Here is a 17,477-nt window from a genome sequence, read left to right as displayed (position 1 = left end):
GAATGGTAATTTATTTATACTCTTTTCATTTTTAGGTCATGATTTTAATAACAGAATCTTAGGTATATATATTGGTTGTATGTGTTCTGTTCTCTGGCTTTCCTATGGAAGAACAGTAGATGTGAGTAGGGCTATTTAGAAACAGACTTTATATGTAGGACTAACATCAATTAGAGGTGAAACAGAATTTTTGTAGGTACTCATAGATTTTTTTCAAACCTTTTTTTTTTTTTAACTCTTTAAGAAGAGAACTGCCCTGTCGGGTGGCTCATTTAGTTAAAGCATTGTCCCGTCCACCAAAAAGTTGCCGGTTCTATTGCCCGTTAGGGCACATACCTAGGTTGTGGGTTCTATCCCTGGTTGGTGCGCATATCGGAGGCAACTTATCGATGTTTCGTTCTCACATCAATCTCTCTCTCTCTCTTTCTCTCCTCCGCCCCCTCTCTATAAACTAAAAAGTAAACAAACACACATTTCCTTGGGTGAGGATAAAAAAAAAAAAAAAAGAATAGGACTAAATTCCACAGTTTAAGTTGGTTGACAGGTTTCTCTTCTATTATCTGCAATGATACCATGACAATTTTGGTCCTCAGTGAAAAACTGTTATATGGTTACAAGTTTGTTGTAAACATTTTAAAGTTTATGAATTACCCATAAAATTGCTACATTATTGGAATCTTCCTTCTAAATCCATATGATAAAGGTAACCAATTTTTACATGGAATCACCAGAACTAACACTCTTAATTTTTTTTCTCTCCAAAGGAACTTGATGCTTATTTTATACTAGTACTCAACATTTTCAGTTTGTAATTAAGTATCTTAAGAAGTGTCAATAATAAAGGAAGCATTCTTTAAATACTTGAAAACTTGGTCATAGGTGCTATTTGGTGAGGTCAGTCAGTCTCCATATTCTTAAAAAGTTTAAGATATTTTTCTATCATATTAAAATTGTAGTGTGACTTGAAAGTAGCATGATTATAAAAGGAAAATAATCAACTTTTGTTTATTTTAAGGTGTACTGTTCTTTAGAAAGCAATAGATATTACAATTATTTTTACAGGTTAACTTTTAAAACAAGGCTTCATGAATTATATAGTCTATTTTCAACTACTAAGTCAATTTGCTTGTTATTAGTGATATAGTAATGACACTTCTAAGATCTTGAAGATTTATGTATTTTATCTAGTCTTTAAAAAACCTTTGTTTTAATTTCAGACTACAAAAATATATAGATTCCTTAAATGTTACTATTTTGCCACATTTTCACATTTGCATTCTCTTTCTCTTAAAACTGTTCTTTTCCCTGAACTGAGAATAAGCTACAGACATTTGCCTTTATATACTTTAATGTATATTTCTTAAACAAAAGGGCATTCTCTTTCATAACCACAGTATAGTTATCTAAACCAGAAAATTAACAATCATGCAATAATAGCATTGAATTGTAGACATTACTCAGATTTCATCAATTTACCCCAATAAAGTCCTTTATAATAAAATAAAATACTAATCATGTATTAACTTTTTTACTGGAGAGAGAGAGAGAGAGAGAGAGAGAGAGAGAGAGAGAGAGAGAAACGGATTTGTTGTTCCACTTACTTATGCATTTATTGTTTGCTTCTTGTATGTGCCCTGATCGGGGATAGACACCCAACCTTGGTGTATCAGGGCAACACTCTAGCCAACTGAGCTACCCAGCCGGGCCTGATTATGTATTAATTTCAATTGTCATGTCTTTTTAGACTTCTTTGAATAGATCATTTGTCTAATCAAAACCTAGTCTGTGTTTCTGGACACAATACTTTTGAAGAGTATAGATTAGCTATTTTGTAGAATGTCCATCAATTTGGATTTGTCTTAAATTTCCTTGTGACTAGATTAAAGTTGTGCCAGACTTTTTTAAAAATAAAATTGTATAAAATGTGATTTTACAACAACAAATCACATTCCTGTTTATACTCTGAGAATAAATACATATTTATTTGTCATATTTGTATTAAAGAGAATACTCATCTCCAGTTTCCCAGAAGAAAAGACTCTCCTAGGAGATTTTATATGTATTTCTTAAAGAGCAAACTTGGTTTATTTATTGAAGGTCTAATTAGATTTGATTGTTTATGTAATCACATAGATTATTATAGCATTTACTGAAAAAACAAATACAATGTACTATAGTATTGATCTTCTCTTTTCACAGTTACTCCTGAAGGCCCACAGAAAGGACAAAATTTTTTTATTTCCTTAGATGAGCTTGAATTCTTATCACAGCTTATAAAATCCTTTTTGAAGCTGGAAAAAAATGTTCAAGAATTGTTTGAAGAAATTTTTTTATCACTCAAGATACCAAGGAACAATAAATCAGGTAACATGCCCTTTTGTTTAAATTGTAAATCTATTATTCTCCCTATTTTTGCTTCCAGCTACTGAATCTATACCATTACTTGAAATTTTTTTAATAGAATTCTTTAAAGAAACATAAAGCCTGAGAGAAACATTAAGTAAAGAAAATTCTATTAAACCATAGAATTACATTTTTATCCTTTACACATGGCAAATTCCATAATTCTAGTTGACAAAGCATTATAAGTCAATTCCAGATAATTGCCTTTAACTAAAATCAGATCTTTTTTTTTAATTCGAAGAAACACAGTCTGGCCTATGAAAAAAATAAGCAGACTTAATGATCTAGTAGCTCCTCTTCTACTACTAGCAGCTGGATGACCTTGAGCAAAAACATTTAGCTTCCTTAAACCTCAGTTTTCTCATCTTCCCAGTGATGGTATAGGATGAAAATACATTTCTCTTTGTTTTCTTTTACAATTAGATGCTTTATATTGCAATATGTTATGTAGGGCTATGAGAATTAAATGATTTATTGTATGTGAATTCTTTAAAAGAAACTCTAGCATGTCATAAACAATAAATGTGTTGTTCTAATAGTAATCAGAATTATATAATATGTTACTTTAAGTTTAGTATAATAAAATCTTTTAGAAGAAAGTGTTGGAAGAATGTTTCTAAAATTAAAGGTAGAATTCAAAGCCATAATATGTTCTGTGTGTTCATATCTATACTTATACAGATTTTCACCTACATCAGATTGAACAATACAAAATTATCTTTTACATGATACCATATATCATTTGAAGGAATAAAAATAGATAGTGGCTGTATTTGTGAAACAAAGTTAGGCAAGCAAATGAATCTGAAATTTCAGAAGCTGATGTCTTAGAAAGGAATTACACTTACTTTAATATATTTACTTTTATATTTTTAAATTTACTTTGCCTGGGTAAATAATGTTAGAAAAGTGATAGGGTTAAAGTATGTTTTATATTAAGCATAGCTTACTAGCCTTCTATGTTTCAAGTTAAGTTTAAGTAATACTATTAAGTTATAAAGTAACTAATGTAGAACACTTTTCTAAATTTGGAGATAATTTGAAGAAAAATGGAGATGGATTATACTAGTAGAATTTGGATGCTGACAAAGAAAAACAATGAAAAAATAAAAATATGACACAAAATATTAAAGTTAAAAAACAGAATAAAAAAGTAGATTTGATTAGGAAATCATGTGAGCCCTAGATGGTTTTCTAGAAGGAACTGACTGGCCATGGAGAGATCTGAGTAAAGAAATATGACATCCTAATTTTTTATTGCAATGTTGATTTCTCGAGTGGTTGACACTTGGTATAGATACTCATACATTATTCCTGGCTAAGATTTGCCACCCTCATCCACATCTGTAGCAGATCTTTTCTGAGGTGTGGATAAAGAAACAGTGCATTTCAACAAATCTAGATCCTAGCCATTTAGTCTCATCTTGTATTGGTCCTAGGCCAGACCTTAGAAAATTTAGGTCAGTTCTGAGAACTTTATTCCCCTTAAGAGCAACAAAAATTGAAAATTAGAATTGTGTTAGAAAGGTATTGTAAAGATGTAAAACTGCCAAGGCCAAGAATTGAAGCAAAAATTTGTCATAGTGATTTCAGAAAAAAAGAAGAAAAAGTGGGTTTGACATCATTAGATTAAAATTAAGCAATGTTGAGATTTGGCAAATGCTGTATATTTAAGAATAACAGTTGCCATTATTGAATAAATCAACAGAGAAAATATATTATTATGCCATAATATTACTGTCTTATTCTAAATTTATCATCATGGCAGATAAAAGCAACTTCAGCCCTAGCTGGTTTGGCTCAATGGAGAGACCATCGGTCCTTGGACTGAAAGGTCTTGGTTATATTTCTGGTCAAGGGCATATACCTCGGTTGCAGGATCGATCCCCAGCTCCATTCAGGGTGTGTGTGGGAGGCAAACAATTGATGTGTCTCTCTCTCACATGAATGTTTCTCTCTCTCTGTCTCTCCCCCTCCCTTCAACTCTCTCTAAAAATCAATGGAAAAATATCCTCAGGTGAGGATTTACAAAAAATAAAATAATAAAAATAAATACAGTGGGGCCTTGATTTACGAGTTTAATTCGTTCTGAGACTGAGCTCGTTAAGGAGCTCATTAAGGAGCTCATTAACTCAAATTACTCTGTCAACTCAATGCAACAAATCGGCGGAGAGACAGCTGGTATCTCAAAAACTCGTCAGGACACTCGTAAGTCAAGGCCCCACTGTAAAAGCAACTTCAATATCACATTAATAATAGTGTACTATAGAAATATATTTGTGGATTATTGAACATAGTTTGGAATGAATTTTGAAGGACAGGAATAAGAAATGTCTAAGTACTAGAGCACCCCTTGTGATATATATCTTTTTTATTGTTAAAATTTTTATTTTTTTGTAACAAAGCCAAGATTGATTTAATCTGACATAACTTTATGGCTCCCTGAAAATAATGATCTTGGAGGAAATTGTCAAGAAAAAAAATGTTTTATTGTGTGCAAGCCAAGCCAATCAATTTTTATCAAAAACCTTTGTTTCGTAAATCAGAAAGGAAAAGATTCCTTGAAATGGATGATTAAAAAAACCAAATGTATCTTAAGTTATCCTGATAGTGCATCTTTTGCTTCAAAATCTTGTGTGGGAGAGAATGGGGGGAAAAGATCAAGTCATTTGGTTTCCTGTGTATTTCTTTGATTGGAGCATATTTTGCTAATAAAGATCTTGGAAAGAGTTACCTACTATGTCTATGTAACCAAAACAGTGTGATGAAAGGTAAGTTTTTGTGTGTATTTTTTTATTGTCCAGATGTTTTAAAAATATCCAGGTGCTTAACATCACATAAAGAAAATATAAAGATGTTTAACCAAATAATTTACTTTTTACTTTGATGTTTTCTACTATGTTATTGAGTTAGTCAAATTGGCAGTGTTCTTAGTAATTTGAATGTGATTCAATAGATGTTATAGAGACACAAATTTGTTTTTGAGAAATAAATGGTATTTAGTTACATTTATTTGCTTTTATGGGTCATAATTTGATGGTTTTCTATTTTGGTCATTTCAGAAAAAGATAGGACATTATTTGACGGTTACTGTATTTCTTTTAGGTGATTATATCTTATGAAGTAGCTTCAGGTTTGATTCTTTCAAAATAAAGTTGTTCTTCAGGCAGTTCCTCAAATTTTCCAAAGGTGGCATCTGAGATTTATCTAAACCAGGATTTCTTGGCCCTCATTTTTCTTTAGCCCCAGCAATGACAAAGAGCAATGGCTGCTTCAATTGGATGTAAGAAGAACACTTAGGGTTTGTCTCAGAAGAATCAAAGATTTCAGATCTTCTGAAAGATTGTTTGTACTCTTAGGGGGTCTTAAGAGGGGTCAAATGGCTTCTAAGAGTTCCTTAGCTAGATGGTTAAGGGATTGTATTAGGGAGGTGTATGTAGTTAAGGTAAAGAGGCTCCTAGGGTTTGTAAAGCTCATTACACTAGGACTTTAGCTGTTTCTTGGGCAGAGAGGTCGAAGGCTTCCACATTGGAAATTTGCAAGGTGGCCACCTGGGCTTCTCTTCATACCTTTTCATAGTATTATCTCTTGGATGTAGTCTCTTCTACAGATTCAGCTTTTGGTGGGAGGTTGCTTGTGAGCCAGAAAAGAGCAGTGAAGAAAAGAAAGACTTGTAGTTCCCACTTAGAGCCGCCAACAAGGCAAGTTGCTTTGTAGTACGCACAATGGGAGCCTATGAAGACCAATTTGGGTGTGAAAGTGGATGTCACAGGGAAGTACTGCCAACCTCTACTCTCCATGAAAGAAAGCAACAGTGTGGGAACTAACCAGAAGTGTAAAATGAACCACAGTGAACTCTGTGGGGGAGGCTGCTCAGCAGCTACCATTCCTGTGATGCTCTGCCCTCTACTGAGGGCCTTTACTTGGGCCTGCTCCTAAAGAAATCAGTGTTGACTGCATGCAAATAACCTGTATTTTAGAGCATTGAGTCCAAAACGGGCTACCTTCTCTAGACGATGTGAATAAGTGAATAGGATTTTTAACGTATCTTTAAATAGGTGAAGTAATTTGTCACATGTTCACAGAATTTAATGAAGTTTGACAATGTGGGATTTTGAAGTTGACCATTTTGAATTCCAAACAAATATAAAATGCCACAATTTGTTAAAACCATGAGATATTTTATTAGTGTAGAGTCAATGTTACGAATCATGTCTTAAAATGATTCTTTTTGCTTCTCTATCTAGGATTCAGTTTTTTAAAATCTTTTTTTAATTTGGAGGGAGACTATATTATAAAGATTGTCAGAATTGTTTGATAATTCATTTTCTATCTTACTACAGAATTGCCCATCAGCAAGAAAGGCTTGGGAAGCTTATCTTCTTATTTACTAATCTTGAAAATAGGCAGATGGTTTATGTAAATATCAAAGCATGTTACTTTGAATGAATAAGCGTATTGTATTTAGAGTGTAACAATAAATATAAGATAATTAACTTTTTTCATAAACTTAAATTATAGCTACACAACAGCATATAGTTATTTCCAGATATAGATTTGCAAGCTTATATTTCAAACTAGTGTTATTATTCTAGAGTAAATACCTTTTAAATTGGCTGGTTTTGTGAGCTATCTGTAGAAAAGCAAAATGACATTAAGAATCCAGGTGTTGCTCCTTCATGTCATTAACTTGATCTTCATTATTTTTTCTTCTTTAAAAATGTTTTTTGAATAATAGTTCCTCATATGGTAAAGCAGTTAAAGAGGACAAAAGAATATATGCTGAGAAGTATGTCTATTGCTATTCCAGTTGTCTAGTTTCACTCTCCAGAGGCAACTACTTCCATATCTATCCCTATGTTAAAATAAAACAAAATCTGTACGTACTATGCAGAGATTCTTTTTCACTAACAGTTATGTAGAGACACCTCATTCTTTCTAACAGCTGAATAGTTTTCCATTGGTGCAGTTAACCAGGTACTCACTGATGGACATTTTGGGTTTTACTTTCCTGTTTATTTGGGACTACAAACAATGATATGGCAAATTTTCTTGAACGATGTCTTAATATTGCACATGTATATCTGGATGATAAATTTCTGAAGTGGAATTGTCAAGTAAAAAAGTATGGCCATTAAGAGGATGAAAATACTAACCATAGACTGAGAAAACTATTTGCAAAACACATATCTGATCAAAGACTTGTATCCAAAATATATATATATATATATACTTTTAAAATTCAACAAGGAAACAAAAAACTCAATTTAAAAGTGAGGGGAAAAAAGTGAGTCAAAGATCTGAAGAGACACCTACCAAAGAAGATATACAGTTGGCAAGTAAGCGTATGAAAAGATGCTCCACATCATATGTCATCAGGGCATGCAGATTTAAGCAGGAGAGCACACTACACACCAATTAAAATGCCTAATGCTAGAAACACGAACAGTACCACTTCTGGCAAGGATTTGAAACAACAGGAACTCTCATTCATTGCTAATAGGAGTATAAAATAGTATAGCCTCTTGGAAGACAATTTGGTTGTACCTTTCAAAGCTAAACATTGTCTTATATGATCCAATAATCATGTTCCTAGCTATATACAAAAATGGATAGAAAACTAATGTCTACAGAAAAATCTGCACACGAATGTTTATAACACTTTAGTAATAATTGCCAAAGCTTGGAAGCAACCAAAATGACTTTCCTTAGGTAAATTTGATAAACTATGGTACATCAATACAATGGAATGTTATTCAGTAATAAAAAGAAATGAGATATCAAGCCATGAGGAAACATGGAAGAATCTTAAATGCACATTGCTAAGTGAAAGAAGCCAGTCTAAAAAGCTTACATATTATATGATTCCAACTATATGAGATTTATGACATTGTGGAAAAAACAAAAGTATAGGGACAGTGAAAAGGCCAGTGGTTGTCAGGAGGAGAGAAAAGGAGAAGAGAGGTGAATAGGTTGACCTTAGGGGATTTTAAGAATAGTGAAATAATTCTCTATGGTATAATAAAGGTAGATACATGATGTTATGCATTTGGCAAAGCCCATTGAACTGCACAACACAAAGAATGATGTGCAGAATCTAAAAATGCTCTTTAATTTTTTTTAATTTTTTTAAAGTATGGATATTTTGAGAGTATCAAGTCAATTTTTTATATCTGTTTTGCTTGCTAATGCAAAATTGTTTATGTGATTTAGATCTTTTGAAAAAATAATTCATATTTTTAATAACTTTATAGTTTCCTTTTTCTTTTAAAAAATCTTTTTATTATTTGTATTACAGGCATTCCACATTTCCACCTCTTACCCCCTCCTCCAGCCCCTGGCCCCCTGCCCCAGTCTTTCATTGCCCTATTGTCAGTGCCCATGGGCTATTCATATAAGTATATAAGTTCTTTGGTTTATCTCTTCTCGTCTCCTCTATCCCATACCTAGGAATCAACTTAACCAAGCAGGTAAAAGAGTTATACTTGGAAAACTCTAGGATATTGAAAAAAAGAAATAGAGGAAGATGCAAACAATGGGAACCATATACCATGTTCATGGATTGGAAGAATTAACATCATTAAAATTCCATATTACCCAAAGCAATCTATTGATTCAAAGCAATCCCTATTAAAATGCCAATGGCATACTTCACAGAACTAAAAAAAATACTCTAAAAATTTTTAGCAAAAAGATGAAACTAGACCACTAACTTACACCATACACAAGAATAAAATCAAAATGGATAAAAGACTTAGATGAAACCATAAAAATCCTGGAAGAAAACATAGACAATAAAATCTCAGACATCTCACATAGCAGAATTTTTATCGATGCATCTCCTTTTTCTTTACTTAAAATCTTTGATTAATCTGGATTTTATTTTAATGTTAGAATTGATCCTTATTTGTATGAACTATCCTCTTCTTAAGAAGACATTAAAATCCAAGTCATAGAGAAAATATTTTAGGTTAACTGGAATAACACTGATCTAAAACCTTCTTAATCCTTGTTGTGATATTTGTTGAGACATGAAGTAGGATTCCTAAACTGCAGTCCATGGGCCCTTGAGATTCATGAATGCACTTTACAAGGGGCCTTAATTGTGTGCATCTGTGTGTCTGTGTGTAGTTCCCATAGATTCATATTGTGCATTTTGGATGGAGTATTCTCTCACTTGTATTCAAAGGTGTTCATAAATCCAAAATGATTAAAAAACACTGGAGTTAAAGAAAACTTTTCCTCAGAATAGATAAATTCTGATAAAAAGGATGTTATCATCTACCAAATAATCCCCCTAGGGAATGTTTCAGTCAACTGTGTTACTTAGGAATCATTCATGATTAAGTTCATAGAACCATATTTAGAAAAACAAAAACCACAAAATTGCCAGATGGATATATTGGACAAAAACCTTACTGAGAAGAATCAGTAAGATTTTCAAAATTTGTTTGCTCAGGACATAAGGAGAAACTGACTATTTCATATCAAATTATATCATTTATATCAAATTAAACTAATTAATAGAGCCTTATTGGAAAAGTGGAATAATTTTTTTTTGGCAAATGTATTCATTTCTTCCCACAGGGAAAAGATTTCCTTAATTATAAAAACTGAGAAACTTAATTATAAAAGTTGAGAAAATTTTTTCCATTTTAGGCGTTAGAGACTATTGTGTTTTAAAAGTTTATTGATTAATATAAGAGAGAAAGAGAGAGAGAGAGAGAGAGAGATCAGTGTGCATCATAGCTATCAATTTGTTGTTCTGTTTACGTGTGTATTCATTGGTTGATTCTTGTATGTTCCCTGACTCAGGATTGAACCCACAATCTTGGTGTATCAGGACGATGCTCTAACCAATTGAACTACCTAAACAGAGCTAGAAATTATTTCTTATCTGTTCCAGTGTTTGCATTTTTCCAATGAATTATTGATATACTTATTAAGAGTATAATTTTTCCTGATATGTTGATGTTCACCCATGTACTTTTGTTCTTCCTTGTTTCAAGAAAGGAAGTATTGAAGTGCTAAGGCATACCACCAGTTTTAAAATGCAGTACTTTAGAATTTAACTTTTTCACGAGCAAGGAAATTAATATTTACTTTATATTCTTAACTTACTCTACATTATCAATACGAAAATGAATTAATAACAAACAGATCTGTATTTAACAGATTATATATGTATTTTTTTTTTGTATGTTTGTATGTTTTGTTTTTTATCTATTCCATAGGAATTTTGGTCACATCCAATAGAGAGACTATAATAGAGAAACCTAGAGCAAATGAAGCCAATATTTCTTCAGAGCAATTACTACTAGGAAAAGAGGTATGTGGGGGGAAAAGGGAGTATTTCTTTATTCATATACTAGAGGCCCAGTACACGGATTCATGCACCAGTGGGGTCTCTCAGCCTGGCCTGCAGGGATCAGGCCGAAACTGGCAGTCCGACATCCCCCAGGGGTCACAGAGTGCAAGAGGGCACTCTGCAAGCAGTTCCTGTGTTGAGTGTCTGCCCCCTGATGGTCAGTGCGCATCATAGCTACTGGCCGGACGGCCACTCGGCCGGTCGCTTAGGCTTTTATATCTATACTAATAAAAGGGTAATATGCTAATTAGACCAGATAGACCGGACATCTTCCAGACATCCTTTCTAACAAAGCCGGGGGCATGGCCGGCCTGCAAACTGCCCAAGGCCCCTCGCCCAGGCAGGCCCCTCACAGCGGGGGGACCCCCACCCTGATTGGGGGCGTGGCTGGCCTGCAAACCTCTGGTGCCCCCAAGTTCAGGTTGCCCTGCCCCCCAGCAGGGACCCCCACCCTGATTGGGGGTGGGGCTGGCCTGCAAACCACTGGAGCTGTCACTGGAGCTGTCACTATGAGGCACACTGACTTCCTCTTGGTCCCTTTCCCCAGCTGGCAAGCTCTGATCACCTGATGGGCAGGCTCTGATCGCCTGATGGCCACCCGTGGCAGAGGTGGGGCCAGCGAGCAGGCAGGAATAGCAGACCTCTCGGTTCCTTCCCCCAGCCATCAGGCACTGATCACCCAATGGCGAATGAGGAACCGGGAGTGGGTGGTGGCGGGGGGTGGGGCCAGCTGCGGGCAGCTGGGGAAGATGGCCCTGATCACAGGCCAAGAGTAGAGACTGTACATGTGCACGAATTTCGTGCACCGGGCCTCTAGAGTATAGATAAAAGCATCATCCTATGTCTGTGAATCTGTTATAAATAAAAATGTCTTGCGTTTTCCCTTTGACAGTAAAAGAAATAATTCTTGGTTGAAAATTGGCTTATACATTTTGATGAAAATTGAATAGATACACTGCTCTCTTGCACAATCTGTTCCATGGACAGATTGAGAGGAGGGAGCTGGAAGTGAGGAGGTCTTTGTTCTCATTCCAACTCAGGGTCTACACTTTGAGAATCTGGACTGTAGATAATTGCTGAAAAGGGAGAAAATGGAGATTCAAAAAGAAAGGAAAGAGGAAGTAATAGTTTGAACTGGTCTCTTAGTTTAGCGTGTCCAGCATCTCCTATTTGTGCTCAGATCCATTACCACTCTTCCGCTGCTCTGTTCTGTATTATAGAGAATTACATCTTCCAGGCTTCCTTGGTTACTAGGAAAGTTTGGCCAATGAAAAGCATTGATGGAAAACCTGGATGGTAGATGTTAGAGAAAAACCCGAGTATTTCTTCCCCTCCCTTGTTTTAGAGAATATCTTTATTTATTTTTATTTTTAGTATATCTTTAGTAGTAGTATCTGTGACTCCTTCATTTCCTCCATGGGCTCTGCTCCCACCACACAATCCTCCCTCCATGATTCCAGTTGCAGCTAGCAGTCTTGCCTTTAGCTTTGACTGGTGGCCCCACAAACTGTATTCCTATAGATAGTCCCTTTTCTTTGTTCCTCCAGCCCTTGGAGTAATAATGGCTTCCTGCTGCATTCATATCTGTGTTGCTTCACAACCCATGGTTTGGCTCCACACAATTTCATCACCTTAGTAAACTACATTAACTTTTGTTTTCCTGTTGAAATACCTAGAGTGGTTTCTATTTTCTGAGTGGACCTTGACTAATAATAGGGAAACATTTAAAAAGGTATAGGGACATAGGATTTTAATAGGTTCAATTTAGAAAGCAAGAACAATACTCAGGAAACTGCAAAGTTATACATTATGCTTTAACCAAAAGTCAGAGTAAGTATTAAGAAATTAGCCCTGACCGGTTTGGCTCAGTGGATAGAGTCTGCGGACTGAAGGGTCCCAGGTTCCATTCCAGTCAAGGGCATGTACCTTGGTTGCGGGCACATCCCCAGTGGGGGGTGTGCAGGAGGCAGCTGATCAATGTTTCTCTCTCGTCATTGATGTTTCTGGCTCTCTGTCCCTCTCCCTTCCTCTCTGTGAAAAATCAATAAAATATATTTTTAAAAAATTAAAAAATGAGAAAAAGAAATTAGCATTAGGGCGATGGAAGAAAGGGATTCAACAGGTACTTACTTTATGCACAGAACAGAAAGCCACATTATTTCCTCTTTCTTCTTGGATCAACTAGTAAATATTCTCTATTTTAACTGAAATATTTTTGGCACCAAACATCAGATGAGAAGAGTAGAAGAAAACAAACACTATTTTATGAAAACAAATAGACTTCTAGGAGGGCATTTGAGTAGTAAAGATTTTCAGTTTTCTTTTTAAGAGCAGCTATTAATGTGCTTGGTTTTCTATATTTTGAAAAGAGAATTCAGAATGGCCAAGATATTTTAATCACATATAAGTTATCATGGACTAGGCTAATCATCATTGTACACACACACAAAAATTACCACTGCAGCCATGGCAATTACTGGCAACTTTCACCAGAATATATTTTCTTGGGTGAATGAATGAATGAATGAATGAATAATTTTAATGGACTGATATGACTTCATTGAGAGAACAAAAACAGAGTTTTGTTGTTGTTTTTAATTTTCATGGAGGTGATTTTTTTTTTTTTTGCATTTTTGTCATAAATGTGTCCCAAGAAATACTATTCTAGTACAGGACTATACCCATGGTACTTCTAAAGTTTCACTTGTTAGAAAGGAGATTATATGAGCTGAGTAGATTAAAATACTGAATAATTTTGTGTAAAATAAGATGAGAAATGTGTTCTAAGGCCCTCTGATGTTAAAGGTCCAAATAAACTTTAGAAGTTCAATTACAACTTAATTATAAGCATCATGAGAATGAAAGCCATTCTTTCTGATCATAGAATCATGGAATAATAGAATTTTCATTCTAGAAGAAGAATCACCTTCATTACTTTGTACAGTATATACAAAAAGCATTAAATTAATGCTGAATGGGATGTGTGTGCAAGAAAATGAAGCTAATGATAATAATCTTAGTAATTTTAGACTGAAAGAGACCATAGAAGTCATTGAATTTAGCTCTTATATTTCTAACAAAAAAGTTGAGACCTAGGAAAATAAGTAATTTAGTCAGTGATATTGAACCTTAAGGTCTTCTGAAGTTGGAGTAGGTAAATTATTGCTATTAACAAGATTACATTAAACAGGGAGTTAATTCTAAGCATAGATTCAGCCTACTACCTATAAAGCTTTTAGTACTATAGAGAACATTAGAGGACTTGGGGGAGATAATACATTCATAAATATATTGCCATATGAGACAAAGACCAAAATTAAAAAAAAAAAAGTACCAGTGTCCACTCCAGCCTCGCTGTCTCCCAACACACAGAGTAATGCAGATTGTTTTAATTTTTCATTTTCTGAAACAAAGTAGTGCCATGTACCAGTCTGTGAGTGGAGAAACTAAAATTCTAAAGATGTAAAAATCTGGAAAGGTGCAGTGGTGTATTTTCTGTGAGAAATTTGTATTTCTTATTGCTATTTTTTCACTTGTCTGGATTTCTGAGAGTGAAAAAGAAATAAAAGATTGAATATAAAATGCTGTCTTATGTTGCAATACTTGTTAACAATAAGCTATAAAAAAAGACTATAAAAATCTAATTTAGACTTTATTAAATATATTGAATTTAAAGTTTGCTTTATGTGATAAATAGTAAGAGTAACTTTCAGCTCTCATAAAGATGGTTTTATTGAACTATATTTAAGAGATTAAATTTTGAAAAAAGTTTTTTATTAAATCCACTGATGAATTAAAATGAAATGTCAGTATATTACTGTGTGTAAAGAATGCACATGTTTTTCTATATTGCTTTATTCACTGGGTAATATTTTTTAGGTTGTAAGAGTGCCTTTTACAGTTTATCAAAGAATACCTATATTCAACATGCTGAATGAAAATAACAACTTTATATTTATATAACAGCAGAAACACTTGTTGTTGAATTAAGATGAATATGACTTCATATACATCTATATTTCAGACTACTCTACTAGATTTTGACTGGAGAAGTGCATTTAAAGAAGTGTCTCTTCCCATGGCACACTGTATAACGACAGCAATAGAAGATTTTTCCATAAAAATTCTCCAACAGGAGCACAATGAAAGGTCTTCAGCTGTGACCTATGCTATGAACCTTATAAATGTCCAACAAGTTTGGCAAGACAGCTGTGTGGCCCCTGAGGAGGACCAACCAAAGAAAATTGCAAAGGCAAGAATCAAATGAAATCCTTTCAAAACTGTATGTAGATCGGCATAAAGAGTTTTGTTGTTGTTTTTTTAATATAAGCCATTGCAAAGGGGAACATGGTGGAGCCTCTTGGCAAATACCTAGCACTGAACCCAGTACCAGTTGTTTTCTCTGGTATCATGGGCCACTGCTGGTGAAAAGGACTTAAACCTGTTACTACCTGTTGCTCCATGAGTCTTGGGCAACTAAAGAGGGGGCCTCTGTGACTTCCTGGGGACCTGGGAAAATGCTTGCTTGGGTTTATCTTTTTTATAATTAGTATTTTAAATCCTTATTGTAGAGAGTATTACTGATGCTCCCCCTTTTTCCCCCCTGTTGCCCCCCTCCACCCGGTCTCTGCCTGCCCCAGGCCTTCACCACCCTACTGACTGTGTCCATAGGTAATGCATGTATGCATATAAGATCTGTGGTTAATCTCTTCTCACCCACCTCCCCACTTTGAATGACTTCACTAGACATTTAGGAGATTGAAGGAGTTACTGTCTTTTATTGGTTTAGGCAACTTTTAAATCTTTGTTTACCCCTAATGAGCACTGCATTTCATTAGCATCAGTCTGACATGTTTACATGTGCTTTGAGAATCACAGAACATAATGAGAAAATACAAAGTCATCATGCAAATAGATAAATACCGTTACTCAGTATGAAGCCCACACTGAGTTCAGCAACCTATAATTTAAGTGTTTTTTAAAAGAGAGGTCTCAGAGATGGCCTCCTATTCTGCTACTGCCACCCTGAAACTCCAGAACATTCCACAGGGAACACCATTGGCTAATCTGGAGTAGAGGCAAGTTTTGACTTCTTATCCACCATACTTTCTCTGACATTAAGAAGTAAATTCATAATAACTAGTGAAAAGCTACACATATTACTTCTAAAAGTTGCTGACTCCTTACCAATAAGAGGATGCTACATGAGGTTATTTCTGGTGCTTCTTGATTTAGTTAAACTGATATAACCTTATTTTAATGTGATGACTAATAAGCACATTTTATGAAAATTTAGCAAAAGAAAATTAAAAGAAATTCAAAAATAATCCAATTGTATTAATATCAAGGGTACTTTTTTTTTTTTAGCTCTATTAACTGCAAATAAAACTGTTGTCATGTAAAGTTACTTCCTGAGTTTTTCATGATGTCTGCAAGGTAATCTTTTTGGTATTTCTTTATCTGACAGTTAACTTTCTACAATCAATTACTATACAGTTGTGTGATTATATTTATGTTTGATGCCAAATTCATTATTTAGGAATTTGGCTCCCCTGTACATAAATTACACGGTGCTGTCAGAATACCAATAACTCAGTGCTGCATTCATTTCTCCCTAGTTTTGTTCTGACATCATGGAAAAACTTGACACAATGCTTCCACTGGCTCTGGCATGCAGCGATGATTCTTTCCAGGAAATTAGAGCACACTTTGTGGAGGCCTGTTGTAAAGTGGCAACAGCTGTCCTGGCGAGACTGCAAGAGAGAAGCCAGGAGTTTCCCTCCCAAGCTCCCCTGGAAAACCTGCACACCGTGCTCTCCACAGCGGTGTATGTCTCCCAGCATTTTACTCGATATGATAATTTGATGAAAGAAAATACTAACAAGTAAGTGCCATTTATATTAAGTGGATGGCCATGTTTACAGTAATGTGTAATCCTTGAATATCACAGGAGTGAAATTTTGATGATGGTCTTTGAGGAGAAAATAATAATTAACATGGTGAATTATTTTCATTTGTCTTGACTAGGAAATGTCAAAAAGGTGGAGCAAGGGATATATTAAACCAGATGCATAGATTCTAAGAAAGATATATATTTTTCTAAAGGTTCATTCAAAAGACCCATGCATTTTCCACATTTTAATCAGCAGCAATGATTTTCTGCATGCTGTTATGACATGACCGAATATGTTTTACCTTGTGAGGCACAAGGTACTGCCTACACTGTAAAGGGAAAATAAACTTATTTTTGTCTCATGTATACACAGTTAGGAAATATGCATGCCTCTCTTTTGTTTCAAAGTCAACAGGATGTTGGGAGCTGACATAGAAAATAAATGCATTTCAATCTATTCTATTGACTAATGTGAACATATTTCAGAACATCAGTTTAGTGATAAACTACCTTTAATATTTGAGGAGAAAGCACCTGGCAGTCTTAATTCTCACGTATTAGTACTCTAAAAAGATTATATAGATGTACAGAAAATAAAAATGACCACGGGTATTATCACATGGCCTTCCTGGCTATCCTTGTACTCTCTAGAGCAGTGGTTCTCAACCTTGGCTGCACATTAGAATCACCTGGGAATCTTTTTAAAATCCTGATTTCTGAGCCTCATCCTCCGGAAATTCTGTTTCTTTGTTATGGGGTGGGGCCACAACATTAGTAACAAAGAAACAGAATTTCTGGAGGATGAGGCCCAGA

The 17,477-nt window shown here is 34.6% G+C and overlaps 1 protein-coding gene across 1 annotated transcript in view; it reads left to right on the top strand.

Moving 5' to 3' along the window:
• KIAA0825 (KIAA0825 ortholog) overlaps positions 1-17,477 on the top strand; it is a 357,466-nt gene that overhangs the window by 88,873 nt on the left and 251,116 nt on the right. The window contains exons 6-9 of the mRNA XM_006775530.2: positions 2,200-2,364; positions 10,638-10,732; positions 14,796-15,023; positions 16,390-16,655. Coding sequence (XP_006775593.1) covers positions 2,200-2,364; positions 10,638-10,732; positions 14,796-15,023; positions 16,390-16,655 — 754 coding nt within the window. The remainder of the gene's footprint in view (positions 1-2,199; positions 2,365-10,637; positions 10,733-14,795; positions 15,024-16,389; positions 16,656-17,477) is intronic.

The sequence above is a fragment of the Myotis davidii genome, unplaced genomic scaffold (assembly GCF_000327345.1).
Source record: "Myotis davidii unplaced genomic scaffold, ASM32734v1 scaffold44, whole genome shotgun sequence".
Lineage (NCBI taxonomy): Eukaryota > Metazoa > Chordata > Mammalia > Chiroptera > Vespertilionidae > Myotis > Myotis davidii.
Note: the sequence above shows the minus strand (reverse complement) of the source record. Positions and strands in the feature narration are given on the sequence as shown.